The 15,345-nt window shown below is 37.3% G+C and overlaps 1 protein-coding gene across 4 annotated transcripts in view; it reads left to right on the top strand.

Annotated features, from left to right (window-relative positions):
• LOC5573065 (AN1-type zinc finger protein 6) overlaps nt 1-15,345 on the top strand; it is a 173,079-nt gene that overhangs the window by 141,733 nt on the left and 16,001 nt on the right. For all 4 annotated transcript variants that reach the window (XM_021837838.1, XM_021837837.1, XM_001654332.2 and 1 more), the window contains 3 exons: nt 304-1,272; nt 12,990-13,262; nt 13,623-13,761. In XM_021837838.1, coding sequence (XP_021693530.1) covers nt 1,174-1,272; nt 12,990-13,262; nt 13,623-13,761 — 511 coding nt within the window. In that variant the 5' untranslated portion in view covers nt 304-1,173. The remainder of the gene's footprint in view (nt 1-303; nt 1,273-12,989; nt 13,263-13,622; nt 13,762-15,345) is intronic.

Below are 15,345 nucleotides of genomic sequence, written 5' to 3'. Positions count from 1 at the left end.
CGTTTTATTCTTCTCCTTTTTCTGTTTCTCTAATTTTGGTGGACTCTTTCTATGTTTTATTTTTATTGTATACTTTCTTTACGTTTTATTATTCTGTTTATGTTTCTGAAATTTCGGTGAGCTCGTTTTATGTTTGATTCTATTTCAGAGTGCGATTGTTCAAGTTAGTCTCATTTGATTGCTCTTTCGGCTCTTTCAGAACGAAACTATGAAGAATTGTAGTACATATATATCATTCATGATATTTTTCTTAAAATATGAGTAATAACTAATGAAAAATTTCCCATTTCTCCTCATTTTCAGATCCAAAGCGTGAAAACATTGAACTTCCATCGCCGTGACACGGCCAACCTCCGCTCGTGAGTGTGCGTGTCTGTATACAGAGCACCGCGCTTCCAACTTTCCCCGCCCACATTGAAGCAGAACGCAATTGTTTGAGGATTTTCAACTCCAACAGAACAAGGATTAACAACAACAACAAAAAAAAAGTGTACCGAAAGTGCAAACAAAACAAAGAAAAACAACACATCATAACGCTAGAATCACAGCAAGCCAAAAGCGATATCCAGTGATTTGTGGTGGTTGCTAAGTTGTGCGCAGTGTGAGTTTTTTTTTGTGGTTGCACTCAGAAGAAGAAACCTGATTTACCCAAGTTGCCCAGTTGTGTTGTTTGACAGTTCGGAGAAAAACCAGTTTCAACAATTTCAGTTCGATTTGGTGAAGATAAATCTGCAGTGTTAGTGAGTTGTTGCAGTAGCAAGCAGCAGAAGTGCAATAGCGAAGAGGAGGATTTCCCTTCGCAAGTGTAGTCTATTTTGAGAAGCTTTATATTCCAGCAACAGTTCTAATTGTGTATGACCTTTGCTTTCGGCAAGACCTAAAGCAAGAAAAAAGAAGAAGAAAATCGAAAGTAAATCGAAAGCCTGCTCCCGGTTCTGGTATCCGTACTTAGGCGTGTGCAGTAGGGAAGGGAGAAACGAATCCGTGTTTTCTCCCTGGGCTTCTTCCCCTTCTCACCAAGAGAGGAAGCAAAACAGCAATCAGCAACTACCTAGTTCAACCCTGTGTGTGAGAATTCGAGTGCAAGGGAGTGAGTGTTGTTCGGGCAGGTGGCAAAATTGCGCACCTACTCCTAGGCCTCTTCTGCTAGTCCGGAGAGTGAGTGTACACAGAATGGAGCGAGAATCGAATCCAATGCAGCCGATGTGTCGATCAGGTTGTGGATTCTACGGCAATCCCGCACAAGACGGTCTATGTTCAGTATGTTATAAGGTGAGTTGAAAATTGCTCTAGCTAAAGTAGGATTAGACAAATTAATACAGTAATGAAACCATAGTTGCTCAATATCAGTCATATCAATTGATGGCTGATGTACTAAAACTGTCAATATCACTTGCGAGCTAGCAATATCACTTTGATTTGACAACCAACAACAGTGATGCGACATCGCACTCTAGATCATAATCACCGCAGAATGAGTGATCACGTGGTAATTATCCAAGCTATTTAAATGAAATGAAATGTTTTTCAGTGACCAACAAATAGTTACAACCTATCTGCAGCACTGTCAAAAATATCCTATTGATAAACTGTCATTTCTTCTTCTTTCTGGCCAACAAATAGTTACAACCTATCTGCAGCACTGTCAAAAATATCCTATTGATAAACTGTCATTTCTTCTTCTTTCTGGCGTTACGTCCCAACTGGGACAAAGCCTGCTTCTCAGATTAGTGATCTTATGAGCACTTCCACAGTTATTAACTGAGAGCTTTCTTTGCCGATTGACCATTTTTGCATGTGAATATCGTGTGGCAGGTACGAAGATACTCTATGCCCTGGGAATCGAGAAAATTTCCTTTACGAAAAAAAAACTGTCATTTCATTTGCTTAACCCTCTAATACCCAAATTTTAATTTTCGATCTAAACATCATTTTGAGTTATCTAAAATCGTTCTAAACACGTTTTGGACAATGATTTATTTTTATTCGCAAATTTATGAATTTTGGTTTTTGATTTTTATAATTTTTATTTTTGAACATCCCTATCCTTTTTCATTTTTTCTTGAAGCCTCTTCTAGTTATTGATTTTTTGCAATAATAAAAATTCAAGTTTTTACAATACAGTGCCTTCCCGATTTTGGCAACACCCGCTTTTGTCTACCCCCGATTTTAGCAACACCCGTTTTTGGCAACATTTTCTTCCCAATTTTGGCAACACAATGAAAAACATTTCAAATTGATTTTTAAGTACGGAAATTAAATTTAAGTTAAATTTTGAAATAAAACAAAGTTAAAATAAGTCCAAATGAAAGTGGTGGTGGCCATTACGAGCTGAAAAACTCAATGTGGAACGTACTTATGAGGGGCCCAGATAGCCGTAGCGGTAAACGCGCAGCTATTCAGCATGACCATGCTGAGGGTCGTGGGTTCGAATCCCGCTGGTCCAGGATCTTTTCGGGTTGGAAATTTTCTCGATTCCCAGGGCATAGAGTATCTTCGTACTTGCCACACGATATACACATGCAAAAATGGTCAATCGGCAAAGAAAGCTCTCAGTTAATAACTGTGGAAGTGCTCATAAGAACACTAATCTGAGAAGCAGGCTTTGTCCCAGTTGGGATGTAACGCCAGAAAGGAGGAGGGGGACTTATGAGAATAACTTAGATATTTCGAAGTTGTTGTCAAACGTATAGTAGAAGTTAGTAATATAAAACATGAATGCTGTTTAAATTATTGTTACATAGTTAAATAGGCATCACAAATTGGTGGAATACGTTGGTAATCGACAAGAAAAAAAATATAATTAAAGCACCAAATGTTAAGATGGTCAGCTAAACTACATTGATCGCAAATGTTTTGTTGTACAGGTCGGACTCGATTATCCGGAGTATCGATTTTTTTTTCACTCCGGATAATCAAATCCTCCGGATAATCGAATCACTAAGAAAAAAATTTAAATCTTTGATAAAAGAACTTAAATAATATCTTTTTTCGTTATTGTATTTATATGATGCAGTGGAGTAGCCAGAATTTTTTTTCTAGAAACAGTAGGGGTTTTTACAAGAAAAAATAATTTTGACCAGCATACACAAAAAACACTTTTTCAACCCCCCCTTTTCTTTAATACGTTCTAAACTGCAAAATCATTCATTTTGTATATTGCAATACCAAATTATCTGATATTTATGCATATAAATTGAAAAACGAGAACATCAAATAACAAATTCCGGATAATCGAGTCTAAAATTCCGGATAATCGAATCCCGGATAATCGAGTCCCCGGATAATCGAGTCTCCGGATAATCGAGTCCGACCTGTATTGTGTTTGTTTTTTTTAATATCAATCGGATTATGTGTGGTGTTCTGGTGAGCCTGATTTTTTTCAAATTATCTCGTGATCAATGATAAGTTAATCCGCAAGAAAAAAAAATTGGTGAGTGATTTCTTTTAGGTATTTCTGTAGTCATTTCAATAACAGTTGTTGAGGAAAACATTGAGAAACTTTGTTCATAACTCGAGCTGATCTTCTTCTTTCTGGCGTTACATCCCAACTGGGACACAGCCTGCTTCTGAAATTAGTGTTCTTATGAGCACTTCCACAGTTATTAACTGAGAGCTTTCTTTGCCGATTGACCATTTTTGCATGTGTATATCGTGTGGCAGGTACGAAGATACTCTATGCCCTGGGAATCGAGAAAATTTCCTTTACGAAAAGATCCACGACCAGCGGGATTCGAACCCACGACCCTCAGCATGGTCATGCTGAATAGCTGCGCGTTTACCGCTACGGCTATCTGGGCCCCAACTCTAGCTGATAATTTGGGCAAAATGTTGAAAATGTGTTTTGAGATAGTCATTGAAAAACGTTTATCGAAAACGGAACGGAATTCTAAAAGCGAATAAAAAAAGAACCCATTTCAAAATTCGTTAAACGATCCCGTTTTCAAATCTTCCATTAATATGTTCACTCTCACTCCCGTGCAAAAGTTAGAGTTCACCCCCTAAAAAACATGCAAAAGTGTTTTGTCCATATCTCTGTGATTACACGTCCAATGGATTAGCTGCTTTGCTCTTGTCCACAGTTGATCAGCAGAAGTTTTCTCGTTTCAGTTTGTATGGGGAAAGGCAACTAACTTCAAAATTCTCGTAAACACAAACTTTTGCATGGGAGTGTAATTCACTAATTGCAGTAAAAAATGCAGAATTTCTTTGGGAAATTGTCTACCTTTAGGAGTATTCCACAAAACATTGAAAACACTTCGACAATTTTGAAATAATTCAAAAAGTAAATAACTTGTAAGAGTTTGGATTTCATATTCGGTTTTAGGGACCATGATTTTAGTAAAAAATGATATTCTCAATATAACCGAACGTTTTTTTCAATGGGTGATCAATGTTACCCCATATTAGATATATAAAAATCACTTGAAGCATTTTTTAGACATGCTTTAAATTTTTAGAAAACAAAATACAGTTTATAGACACGAGCAATGGCTGTCATATTTTTCCACAACATTTTCAAACATAGTGTGTCTATTTTTATATGCATAGTATACCGTTTTGATTCATATTACGGACAGCTTTTAATTCCGGACACTCTACTTTGCATGAGAAACTTTTCACACGAAATGTTTCAATTTTTGCCGTTCGAAAGTTCACAATTTCGAGGCTCGTTTTTATAAGCTATTTTGATAAATATCTATGCAAATTTATAATGCACAGCTGCCTTAGACGTCTTTTTAGTGGTTTAACAATTTCATTTGATGATTTGACTTTTCTATTAATGATTTTCATGAGATGTCCGGAATTCGAATTAAAGTGTCCAGAATATGAGGCAAAAGTGAGGACTTGTCCGGAATAAGAATTATCAAAAGGCTATACATTTCGATTTATTTAAAATTATTCTAGTTGCGGAAGCGTATTCTTTACCCACGATTTGAAAGTTAAGGGCTTCTGGTGCTCGATAACGCTGAGGAATCATACAGAATGATTTATTTTGAATGCTTTATGCTGTGCTATACTTCACTGAGGCCTTAAGTGTCCGTAATATGAATCAAAACGGTACATTGAAACTTGAATATTTCAATGAAAAAAGGTGTTGGCTCGAAAATCCATATGGGACAGTTATGCTTTTATGGGCAGTATATTAGCCGTACTATAGCCCTATGAGCCCAAAAAGGCGAATTAGCGGACTAGTGGTTACTTGGATAATGCATTTGTACAAAAAATTGTAAAAAAAATCTAACGGTTTTCTTGAGAGAAAAGTAACTCAATGAAATGAATAAAATTTGGAATTTCAGTAGTAAAACTTTCAACAATTTTCACTGATATTATTTCAAAATTACTAATAATGTTGCTTTAACAACTCCAACATAATTACTTCTTTAACATGTTTTTTTTTTAAATAAATTTCGCCCAATCCTTTGATTATTCATTTTGCTACTTGAGCTTGAGCTTGAGCTTGAGCTTGATTGGCCGCCCGTGGATGCACTCCAGTATCGCCAGATCAGCTGCACTTACACAAGGAACCAACCGAATGACTGCTTGGGACTAACAGGAATCCTCAGTGTATAAGTGCTGGTGATCTTCTATTTTTAGGCAACAATGGCACCTGCCACGTCAGAATGCAGACCAATGAGGGGAAGGGGGAGGAATTGATGATGCATTGAACTGACTCCCACGTAGACCGTATATTCCACTGCATTAACGTCAGTTCATGCGGGAGTGTATGGATTGGGGGAAAGGCATGGCAGAGAGGTTTGCTTTTGTGGTTAGCAGACTGCCTATGTATCAGGCGTAAGAAAGGCGTGCGCGTGGAAGTAGGAAGCGTTAGGGAAACGGTTTCTTGTCCGTCTCTGGTTCTAGCGTTTGCTATGAACGAATAGTTTGAGTGTGATATATTTAGAATGGAAGATAGAAGAAAGTGAGAGATATACAACTACAACAACTACAAAGTACGAGGAAAGGGACGGGCCTGGGATTGAACCCATGACCTTCTGCATATGAAGCAGAAGCGGTAGCCATCAGACCACCAACCCCGTCCCCTTTGATTATTCATTTTGCTACTCTCAGCAAAATATTTCCGGAATCTTGAATGAGCTAGCTTGATGAGATCTCTTCATTAACTCTATTGCTGGATGCGTGGCGGTGCCAGTCTCAATAAAAAGCCTTTAAAAAGTGCCATGATCCAAAGAAAGGCATGTAGTTTTCTAACCATTAAATATTTGATAGATATTTTTCATTTTCTCTGTTTCTATATATTTCTGATATTACATTTCAACTGTGATAACATCAATTTTAACAAAGTAATTTATAAGCACTTTTTACTTTTTCAACTAAGAACCCTGTTCAATATTTTTACATAATAAGCGTGGTAATCATGTTTTTATGTTCAGGAAATCCTAATAATAAATCCATGAAATAAATTGTTCTTTATTTTAAATCTGTTACTTTTAATATGGTTGCCCAAGTAACCACAAGCATTATAACATTGCACGTATTCTACTGCATATCAACAACATTGATGCAACATTGCTTTTATTCAACAAATTGCAAGAGCTGTCAAGCAATAAAGCATTAACCCTACATTACAAATGTATCAATGCACTAACATCACTTTATAAATTGTACTGGTGCATTAATATTACTTTATAAGTTGCTTCATGGCTTCATCGTCCTTCTTGCATTAATTTAACTGTAAAAGTGCCCTTTTCCACTTTTAAACTACTTTAATGGTAGGCTTACGGCAATGCAGCTGCATTATATATGCAATGATATAATGCTCCATGGTTACTTGGGTGTGCTTTAAAATTGCACATTTGCACTCCAGAACAGCCGCAAATGGCCACTGAAGGTAATACAACGCTTGTGCTGTGTACAACAAGCGTGCTTTTTATATGGTACAAATAATCAGTTTATGATGTCTATGATTATTAATCAAAATCTGACCTGAAATAGGCTCCCAGAAATTGTTCACATCATACGTGATAGTTGCCATACATTTTCTGATACTTTTAGAAAATAAAATGATAAAAAATAAAAGCATTTCAAAATTCCCGATTTTGGCAACATTTGCGGAATTTACGGAAAAGCAGGTTTGAAATTATTTTGATACCACCAGGCTCCTCTTCTGTGATAGGTTGATCGCAGAAAAATATAAAAGGTACGATTTATTATATTACACGTTAAATGAACCCCAGGGTATATAAGAATACAATTTTTCAAAAAAAATTAAAAAATACAAAAAAGTTTCAAAAGTCATAAAAAACTTTTCTAATATGCGTGTTATGAGTCAAGATTTAAGCCAAAAATAAAATCATTTTGATTTCCGAGCTACGAAAAAATACACAAAATTCCAAAGTGTACCCCGTCTAAAGGCGGGGTTGGGTATTAGAGGGTTAATTTATGGCAAAACTTGACCCATCAGTGATATCCATAGTCTATCGCCATCAATGAACTAGTGATGGAGTAGACAGCATCATCACAGACAAACAGACGTCACACTCTCACCGATGTCTATCGACCACCTTTTTAACGGCCGATTCAAATATATGGTAGGTGGCCAATCCACCACCCGCAGCGCTCGCATCGTTTTTGTTCGCGTTTGACGTTTACACACTACCGCCATCTGTTGGTCCATCGGCCAAACACACCGATTTTAGCATTGGGCGTACATGTCATCGTGACTATGATTTTGATCAGGATTTGTTCTAAGTGTTACGTCTGTTTGTCTGTGGCATCATGTTGATGTGGTCAGTGCTGGGAATGGTAATAGGCTTGAATTTCGCGAATTTGGCTCTTCCCAGTACTGTAGTTCAAAAACGTGAATATCATCAAGGGGTCATGCACAAATTACGTCACGCTCCAAGGGTGGGGAGGGGTCGAGCCAAGCGTGACAAGCCTTACAAAATTCTCGGAGAGCTCATACAAAAAGTGTGACAAAGGGTGGGGTCGAAAAAGTTGAAATTTAACGTGACATAATTTGTGTACCATCCCCAAGTAGCCTATGTTGGGTGCATGAATTTTCTAAACCAGTAGTGTCATTGAATGCGGGAAAAAGAACATTTTTCTACAGTAATTTTGGGTTGCCCTTAGCAACGGGTGTTTTGTTATTTCAAGGCTTTTGTCTACATCATCGATGAGCGTAAATTGCACTGGCTTCACTGACTGTGATTTGCTTTACTTGGCTACTGTAGAGTGAATTTCAAGATTTTTTTCCAACCCTGGATGTGGTATAGAATGATCCGAATTGTATCGCAGTCGGTCAGTACAAATCAACATATTTCATATAGTGACAGCAAGCAACTCTGAATGAAACTGGAACCATCATAAATCTGAATCTCTAGTTCATATTAAAGACACCAGCAAAAATAACGAGTAATTGAACATAACTATTTATAGGGATCATGATGGTAACCATGAAACTTTGTTGTCAATATGGTTCTGAAAGTCAATAACGAGTCATAAAATACAGTGAAAGCTGTATGAGTCGATATCGAGTCATGGAACATCGACTCAGAGGTTTCACTGTATAGACTCATCGTAATTACACGTAATGCAGACTTAAATTATTTTACCAACTTCCACAAAACAATTCACCGAGAACCCAACAGCTGAGAATTCGTTAGTTTTCAACGCCTAATCTCGGTACTTATTTCACTGAGGTTCGGCAGATTATTTGTTTTACTGAGATCTCAGTTGTTGGTTTCAACAATCCTTTTACAGACGATAGATCGATTTTCGAATCTAAGTTTGTGGCACTAAGAACCATATCAAGGTCGTACGGAAAGTACTTGTAATAATCAACTAGGAAATGAGCACCGATTTTCGACACATCATTAGTTGACAACCTATTCATACAATTTTGTACTACCTTGTAATAAAATCCGTCACAGAATACTCGTGGGTCGAAAATTAATGCTTTTCTCCCATTACCCTAGCCATCCAAAGCAAATTTTACTCCACTTATCTATTTCAAAATAAATCTCTAGAATTCTAAGGTAATTCATCCGATTTGTAACGTTGCTGAACATGTCTTTCAATGCTCTTATGGACGGCTCCTTACTCGTATATATTCAACCTGTTTGATAAAAAGGACTGGGACCATTTTACTAACTTTTTCATAGTCCAAAAAATCTAGTTAATTTTACTGAGGCCGGTAACCTAATCTAAGCGTGTGAGTTTCCTCAATAGTCAGCATAAGGCCTAACAAAGAATCAAGCTTAAATCAATCAATGGTATCTCCTCAAATTCCTACTTTTCCCTGTAAGGAAAAACAAAAAAAAATCTAACAATACAGTCAACTGTGTATAATCCAATATTCCGTATCTCAATATCTAGTTATAGAATCACAGTTAAAGTGGGTTTCCATGGCTACCTCGAAGGTCTCTAAATCCGCAGTTGCACTGATTTTGTGTTACATAATTGTATATCTGATCCTCCCTGGTATAGTACCAATGAGTTACATAGAATATCCAATGTTGAAACATTGGAACAAATGTCAAATCTATATAAATAAAAATGGAATGGTGTTTGTATGTCACGAAATGACTTCTGAACGGGTCAACGGATTTGAATAATTATATTTCCGTTTTGTTCGTCAAGTGTTCCGACGTGTTTGTGTGTATAAAAGTTCCAGGATATTCACCGGGAAAGTCGGAAAAACGGGCGTGAACGGAACTGTAATTTTGTATGGAACGATTCATAGCGTTTTTTACCAGCCTACTTGATGGCAAGACGAAGTTTGCCGGGACCACTTGTAAAATAATAAATAATTTCAGGCAAAAATCTTTACAATCTTCTATTGCCACGATTAATGCGTTATATGTTTAGGTTAAGTTAGGTTAAGTATATTAAAAACTTTTTTTTTCTCTTATAAGCAGGTGAAATCAACTCACCTGTAAAAAAAAAAAAAACTGAACTGCTACGGCAAATGAAATGTAATATGTTGTTAACAAAATGTTAATTAAATCTTAAATTTGTTTTACCAAATTAGGATGATAGTGTTGTCAAATAACACAGAACACCTAGATATAAGAAATGAATGTAATGTTTAGAATGATACTAATAAAGAAATTAATAAAAAAAAAAAAAAATTGTATATCTGCACTGCTTGTTTTAATTAATTATGATTCGTGGTTTACGGCTAACCAGCCGAGTGGAAGTTTGACAACTACCGAAAAACTAAACATTACGTATACTTTGCAATTGGATTAAATGGACAAATTGATGTGAAGTTTGCGAAAAAGTTACACGTCTTCTCGGTGAAAATCGAACTCACGACTCCCTGTTCTCTAGGTAGGGCGCGTTACCCCTACGTATATCTGTCTAACTCAATGGTCTCCCCAACAGCGAGTTATAAAAAGTTGACTGTATGAGCGTTCCTCAATTTTCATGAGAGTTCGTCCATAGAAACCTCTCCTTAGAGCATTCTTAGAGAAATTTTCCACGGATAACCTTTAAAGCGACCTCTTAGAATATCAGGGCAATTCCTTCAAGAATTTAACATGGAATTTCTCTTTGAATTAGTTCAGGAATCTTGCAAAAAAAAGTGCTTCAAAAGTTTCTCCAGTGCGTTTTGCAGAGATTGCTTCAGTCTATTTTTTTAGAATTCCCACAAGTCTGTAACGTCCAAGTCCAAGTATTAATTTTATTATTTTGATTCATTTGAGTGCAAACAATATAACCTAAAATTCATATGTCTCGTGAATAATCTGTCAAAGGCCTTGATAACAAGCCGCCAAAAACCTTCAGAGATGTGACCAGATATGAAAAGTGATCAATCCACTAATGATTCCCGAGTTGTAGGTGGTTAGGATGAAGAATGAGTTGTCACCTGTGCAGTGCACATGTGGACCAATACAGAGCACATGTGGACGCGACGACGCCTCTGATGAATTACTTCAGGCATTCTCACATGGTAGCTTTAGCACCAACTTCAAGGATGTTTCAAGAATACTTCCATTTATCCATCTAATAACTAATCATTCTTATGATACGTCCCGGAAGTCTCAGAGAAGCAACACAATTTCAAATTTTCGTCGCAAGATACCATTCAAACGATTCGGACCCTACAATTGTCCGATCGTCTGACAATTTTGTCATTCCTTTTATACGAATAACCTCATTGAATTATTGGGTTATTTACATTTTCAAAGTTCAAAACCCAATAGAACCTTCCTTAATCTAGTGGTAGAAACCGCGGCTATCAAGCAAAGCGATGCTGCGATTCCCAGTCGGTCCAGGATCTTTTCGTAATGGAGATTTTCTTGACTTAAAAAGGACACCGTCCTTGACTTAAAAAAGTCAATGTTTCCAGTGGACGGTTATCTCCTTCGAAGGAAGCACCACACTAGACAACGGACTAGCGGGCAACGCCCAGTGACACAGTCGAAAATCGTTCCTGACGATTTGAAGCGGGAATCGATCGTAGCCACACTCCTTGGATCGACGCGGCTAAATGCTTGGTAGCACTAACCGCACGGCCACGAAGCTCATACTTCTTGAATAGGCATAGAGTATCATCGTACCCATACGAAAGGAAAATGGCAATTTTGGCAAAGAAACCGGTGAAGTGCTCATTGTGGAAGTGTTGAAGTTTTCATTGAACACTAAGCTGAGTATGTGGCTTTGTTTTAGTGGGGACGTAATGTCAAAAAAGAGAAGTTTCTTAATAAATTTGTTTCGTACATATTACTGATAATTATATTGACTTCCTTCTTAAAAATTAATAGATCCTTTCCTCCATAAATTTCGGTAACAACTTCACTAGATTTTTTTTTAATTCATTGAAAAATTTCTCAAAACTTCTATCCGAGATTGCGCTTTGAATTCTTTCAGTGTGAATCTTCAAGAAATTTAAGGGGTACGAAAATCGTACCAGTTCTGCCTATAGTGGTTGGCTATTTAACCATATGGAATCATTGAAAACATTTAAATTTTGAATAAACATAAAAATGGAATGTGTTGTATGTTACAAAATGGCTTGAGAACAAGTTAACAAGTTTATCTGATTCTTTTACAGTTGATCGTGAAGTGTTCGGACCTGTTTGTGTTTACAAAAAAAATCAAAAAAATCAACTAGAAAAGCAAGAAAAACAGGAAAAAATGGCCTAGCATCTGAAGGCGTGGGCCAAAATTAAAGTTGAAAAGACAAAGCCATGGATTAAGTAAATTGGAGTAACATCGTTAACAAGGTTATATCAAATTAATTGATGCAATCACAAGTAAATAAATAAATAGTCAGTTGAAAATACCTGAACAAAAATTTTTAGCTTTTCTCGGTAAATTTCTCAAAGCATTTCTGAAGCAATCTTTGGAGTAAATCCTAAGAGAAATTACTGGTAGAAATTCTGAATGATAAAATAGGAGTAAATTCTAAGAAACACATGTGGAGGCATCTCTGGAGAAATTAACTGTTGCATTATTGTACGTTACTATCGCCACTTCTTCTTTACACTAGTGAGCGTTAATAAGGGCATAAGCGGATATTTGTGCACTGATGGTATCTAACAGTATCAACGTAGTTCTTAACCCACAAAAGCTCATGATTCCGAACTGTTTCACCTTAAGGGCTTGTGCAGTCTCAGTTTTCACCAAATTAATCTCAAATTTTGGTGTGGAGCAAAAACGTTATTATCTATTTTTAAGGAAGTCCAGAGAGCAATAATTCTCTTGGAGAGAGAAAAAATTGACGCTCTATACTTTAATTACAGAAAGGTATTGAAATAATTCTCATTTTTCACTGAACACCCGTTACATTGGTGTTATGATACGAAAGGATCAGCAAACCTGTAAAATCCTTTTTTTTTCTTAAACTACTCATTAGCAACTGTTATACAACTGACAAAACAGCTGTTGGGCATAATGTTCGTTTAGCATAATTTGGAAAGGTCAACGCAAGTAATATTTTGAATCACATTAGAACATTAATCAACACATTTGTACCGTAACACTAATGGACTATTTACTCTTGTTCTGTCCCTTCGCAGGATTCCCTAAGAAAAAAGCAGCAACCCCCGGTCAGCAGTACGCCAGTTGCTTCCAGTGCGCCCCCGCCACCTCCCTCCGGAGTCAGTTCGGTAGCCGCTTCCTCCACAAACATCGGTACCGTAGTCACATCGCAGATCTACACCAGCACAGCAGCCGCCGCCTCCACAGCCTCCGTCTCTGCCAGCGCCACCTCAATCTCGCCGGTCACAGTGACGAACACCGCACAGCCCACAGTCCACAGTGCGATTTTCAGTTCCGCCGACATCAAGGATGTGAGTATTAACCTAATCGTCAATCTGAATACCAGATCAGTACCTTACCAAAATTGCTCGCTTAGGAGTCGGAGATAGAAGATGAAGATGTTGAAGAGGATACGCTTGAAATGTATTCCGATTTTGATTCGGATTATTCGGGGGAAGAATGCGAACACATGTCGGAACTTCCGGACAAGGGTGAAAGTAGTTCTAATGCAAATCCTCAAGATAAGCAAGAGTCAGAAGCGAGGGGTTCGAGGAAAAGAGTATGTTGTTTAGAATTGAGATTCTCGAATGAGTGTGATCAGTGGGGGGTTGGAAATCGTTAGCTATGGAAGAGCTTTTCTAATGTTTCATCCTATTGTCAAATCTTTGCAGAAAATCGATGATGAAGACGCGAGTTGCAGTGGATCCTCTAGTAATAACTCCGCCGATGGAGACGATAAGGACGGCGACAAAGACAGTAAGAAGAAGAAGAACCGATGCGCAACTTGCCGCAAGAAAGTTGGACTGACTGGTAAGTGTTGCACAAAGTTCGAAATCATTCCTCCCTTTATCCATGTATTCCAAAGTTGCGGTAGTGAAGGTGAAGATACCTGGAAGCCAAAGATCGAACTTTCAAGAGCACAAATCTAGAGAACCAGACAACCATTCGCACTGAAAATTTGATCGATTGGTCATCACCGAGTGACCAACGATTACATTATCAGCGTTATCGGTTGTCTGATTCTTAAAATTTGTGGTCCTGGAAGTTTGAGGTTTGGCTTCGATGTATCTTCACCTAAAATGTATGCCGTCAAAATTTCAATTCAAAAGTAGACCAAAAACGATTATAGTTTGTATGAGGAATACCTACTATAGAAAATTGATTTGTTGAAAGCATGTCTGCATGAGCGGATTTCACGAAGCATCATCTGGACGAATTTTTGTAGAATCATAACGAAACTCTGGATGAGTTTCTGGTATCATCAATGGGATTTATGTAAGATGTAGTTCTGGGATAACTTACCGTCATCATGTAATATATATTATGCTTAAATTGTCATACCCTGACTTAGGAGTTTTTTAGACAGTTGCCATTGAAAATTTGAAAATTTGATTGATGATATTCAACATCAATCAAATTTTCGGCTATAATTTCAATAATTTCTGGAAAAAAAAACATTGAGTAATCAAAATAAGATTTCCGTAAGAATTTTTGGACGAATACTTGCAATGAATCATAGAGACTATAAAACCCTACGCGACTTCTCCATAGGTTCTCTCAAGAATACTTTCACTGATTCCTTGAGGAAGAGCTTCCGGAATGCTTCCAGTATATTCTCCAGAGATTCCCTCAGTAATACATTCAGGGACTCCTCCAAGCATTTCTGCAGAAATAACTGTAGAGATTCTTTCAGGAATGCATCTCAGAAGGTAAATAGTTTCTAAGATAGTTGTTCTATCAAGCAGCCTCTTCTGCTAGAGACGTGCCGTGGTGGAACTCGTAGAATAATAGATAGAAAAGTTACGAAAGCTTAATCGTAAGCTTTTCAACAAGGCGAAAGACAGTTCAAATTGGGTACAATGTAAGAGAGCTCTAACTGAATATAATAAGCCTTTTATATATGCAGGAGTGGATGAAACAGCACTTCTGCAAAAAAGGGCAAAGAAATGCATATTCCGTCTCTTATTGAGATTTATAAGGCTAGGCTAGATGGTCATCACAAGGTGTAATCAATCCAAAAGTTCATTAGTTTCAAATCTCGCATACTCTGAGATAACGCCCTAAAAGCCATTGGAAGCCACATGTGTAGATCGTTCTTTCTGAGCAAAAGAAAGAATAAGCATCCAAACCTACATCACGGGCAGGTAGCTAATGATCCTTTCATTCCCATAGCGTTGTTAAATAACATGAAAATCCTTTCAAATGCTCAGAAACAACGAGCTACACACATGGTTACCAATGGCTTTTAGGGCGAGATCAGAAGTTATGCGAGAAATATAACTATCACTAAAAGACTTTAAGAGCTCAACAAGAGAGCTCTCTGCACTTACACTGGCTCAGTAACTGGACACTGTATGAGTAAATATAATTTGAAGAATATTGCTCAGGTTCAGA

The sequence above is a fragment of the Aedes aegypti genome, chromosome 1, assembly GCF_002204515.2.
Source record: "Aedes aegypti strain LVP_AGWG chromosome 1, AaegL5.0 Primary Assembly, whole genome shotgun sequence".
NCBI classification, from domain to species: domain Eukaryota; kingdom Metazoa; phylum Arthropoda; class Insecta; order Diptera; family Culicidae; genus Aedes; species Aedes aegypti.
Note: the sequence above shows the minus strand (reverse complement) of the source record. Positions and strands in the feature narration are given on the sequence as shown.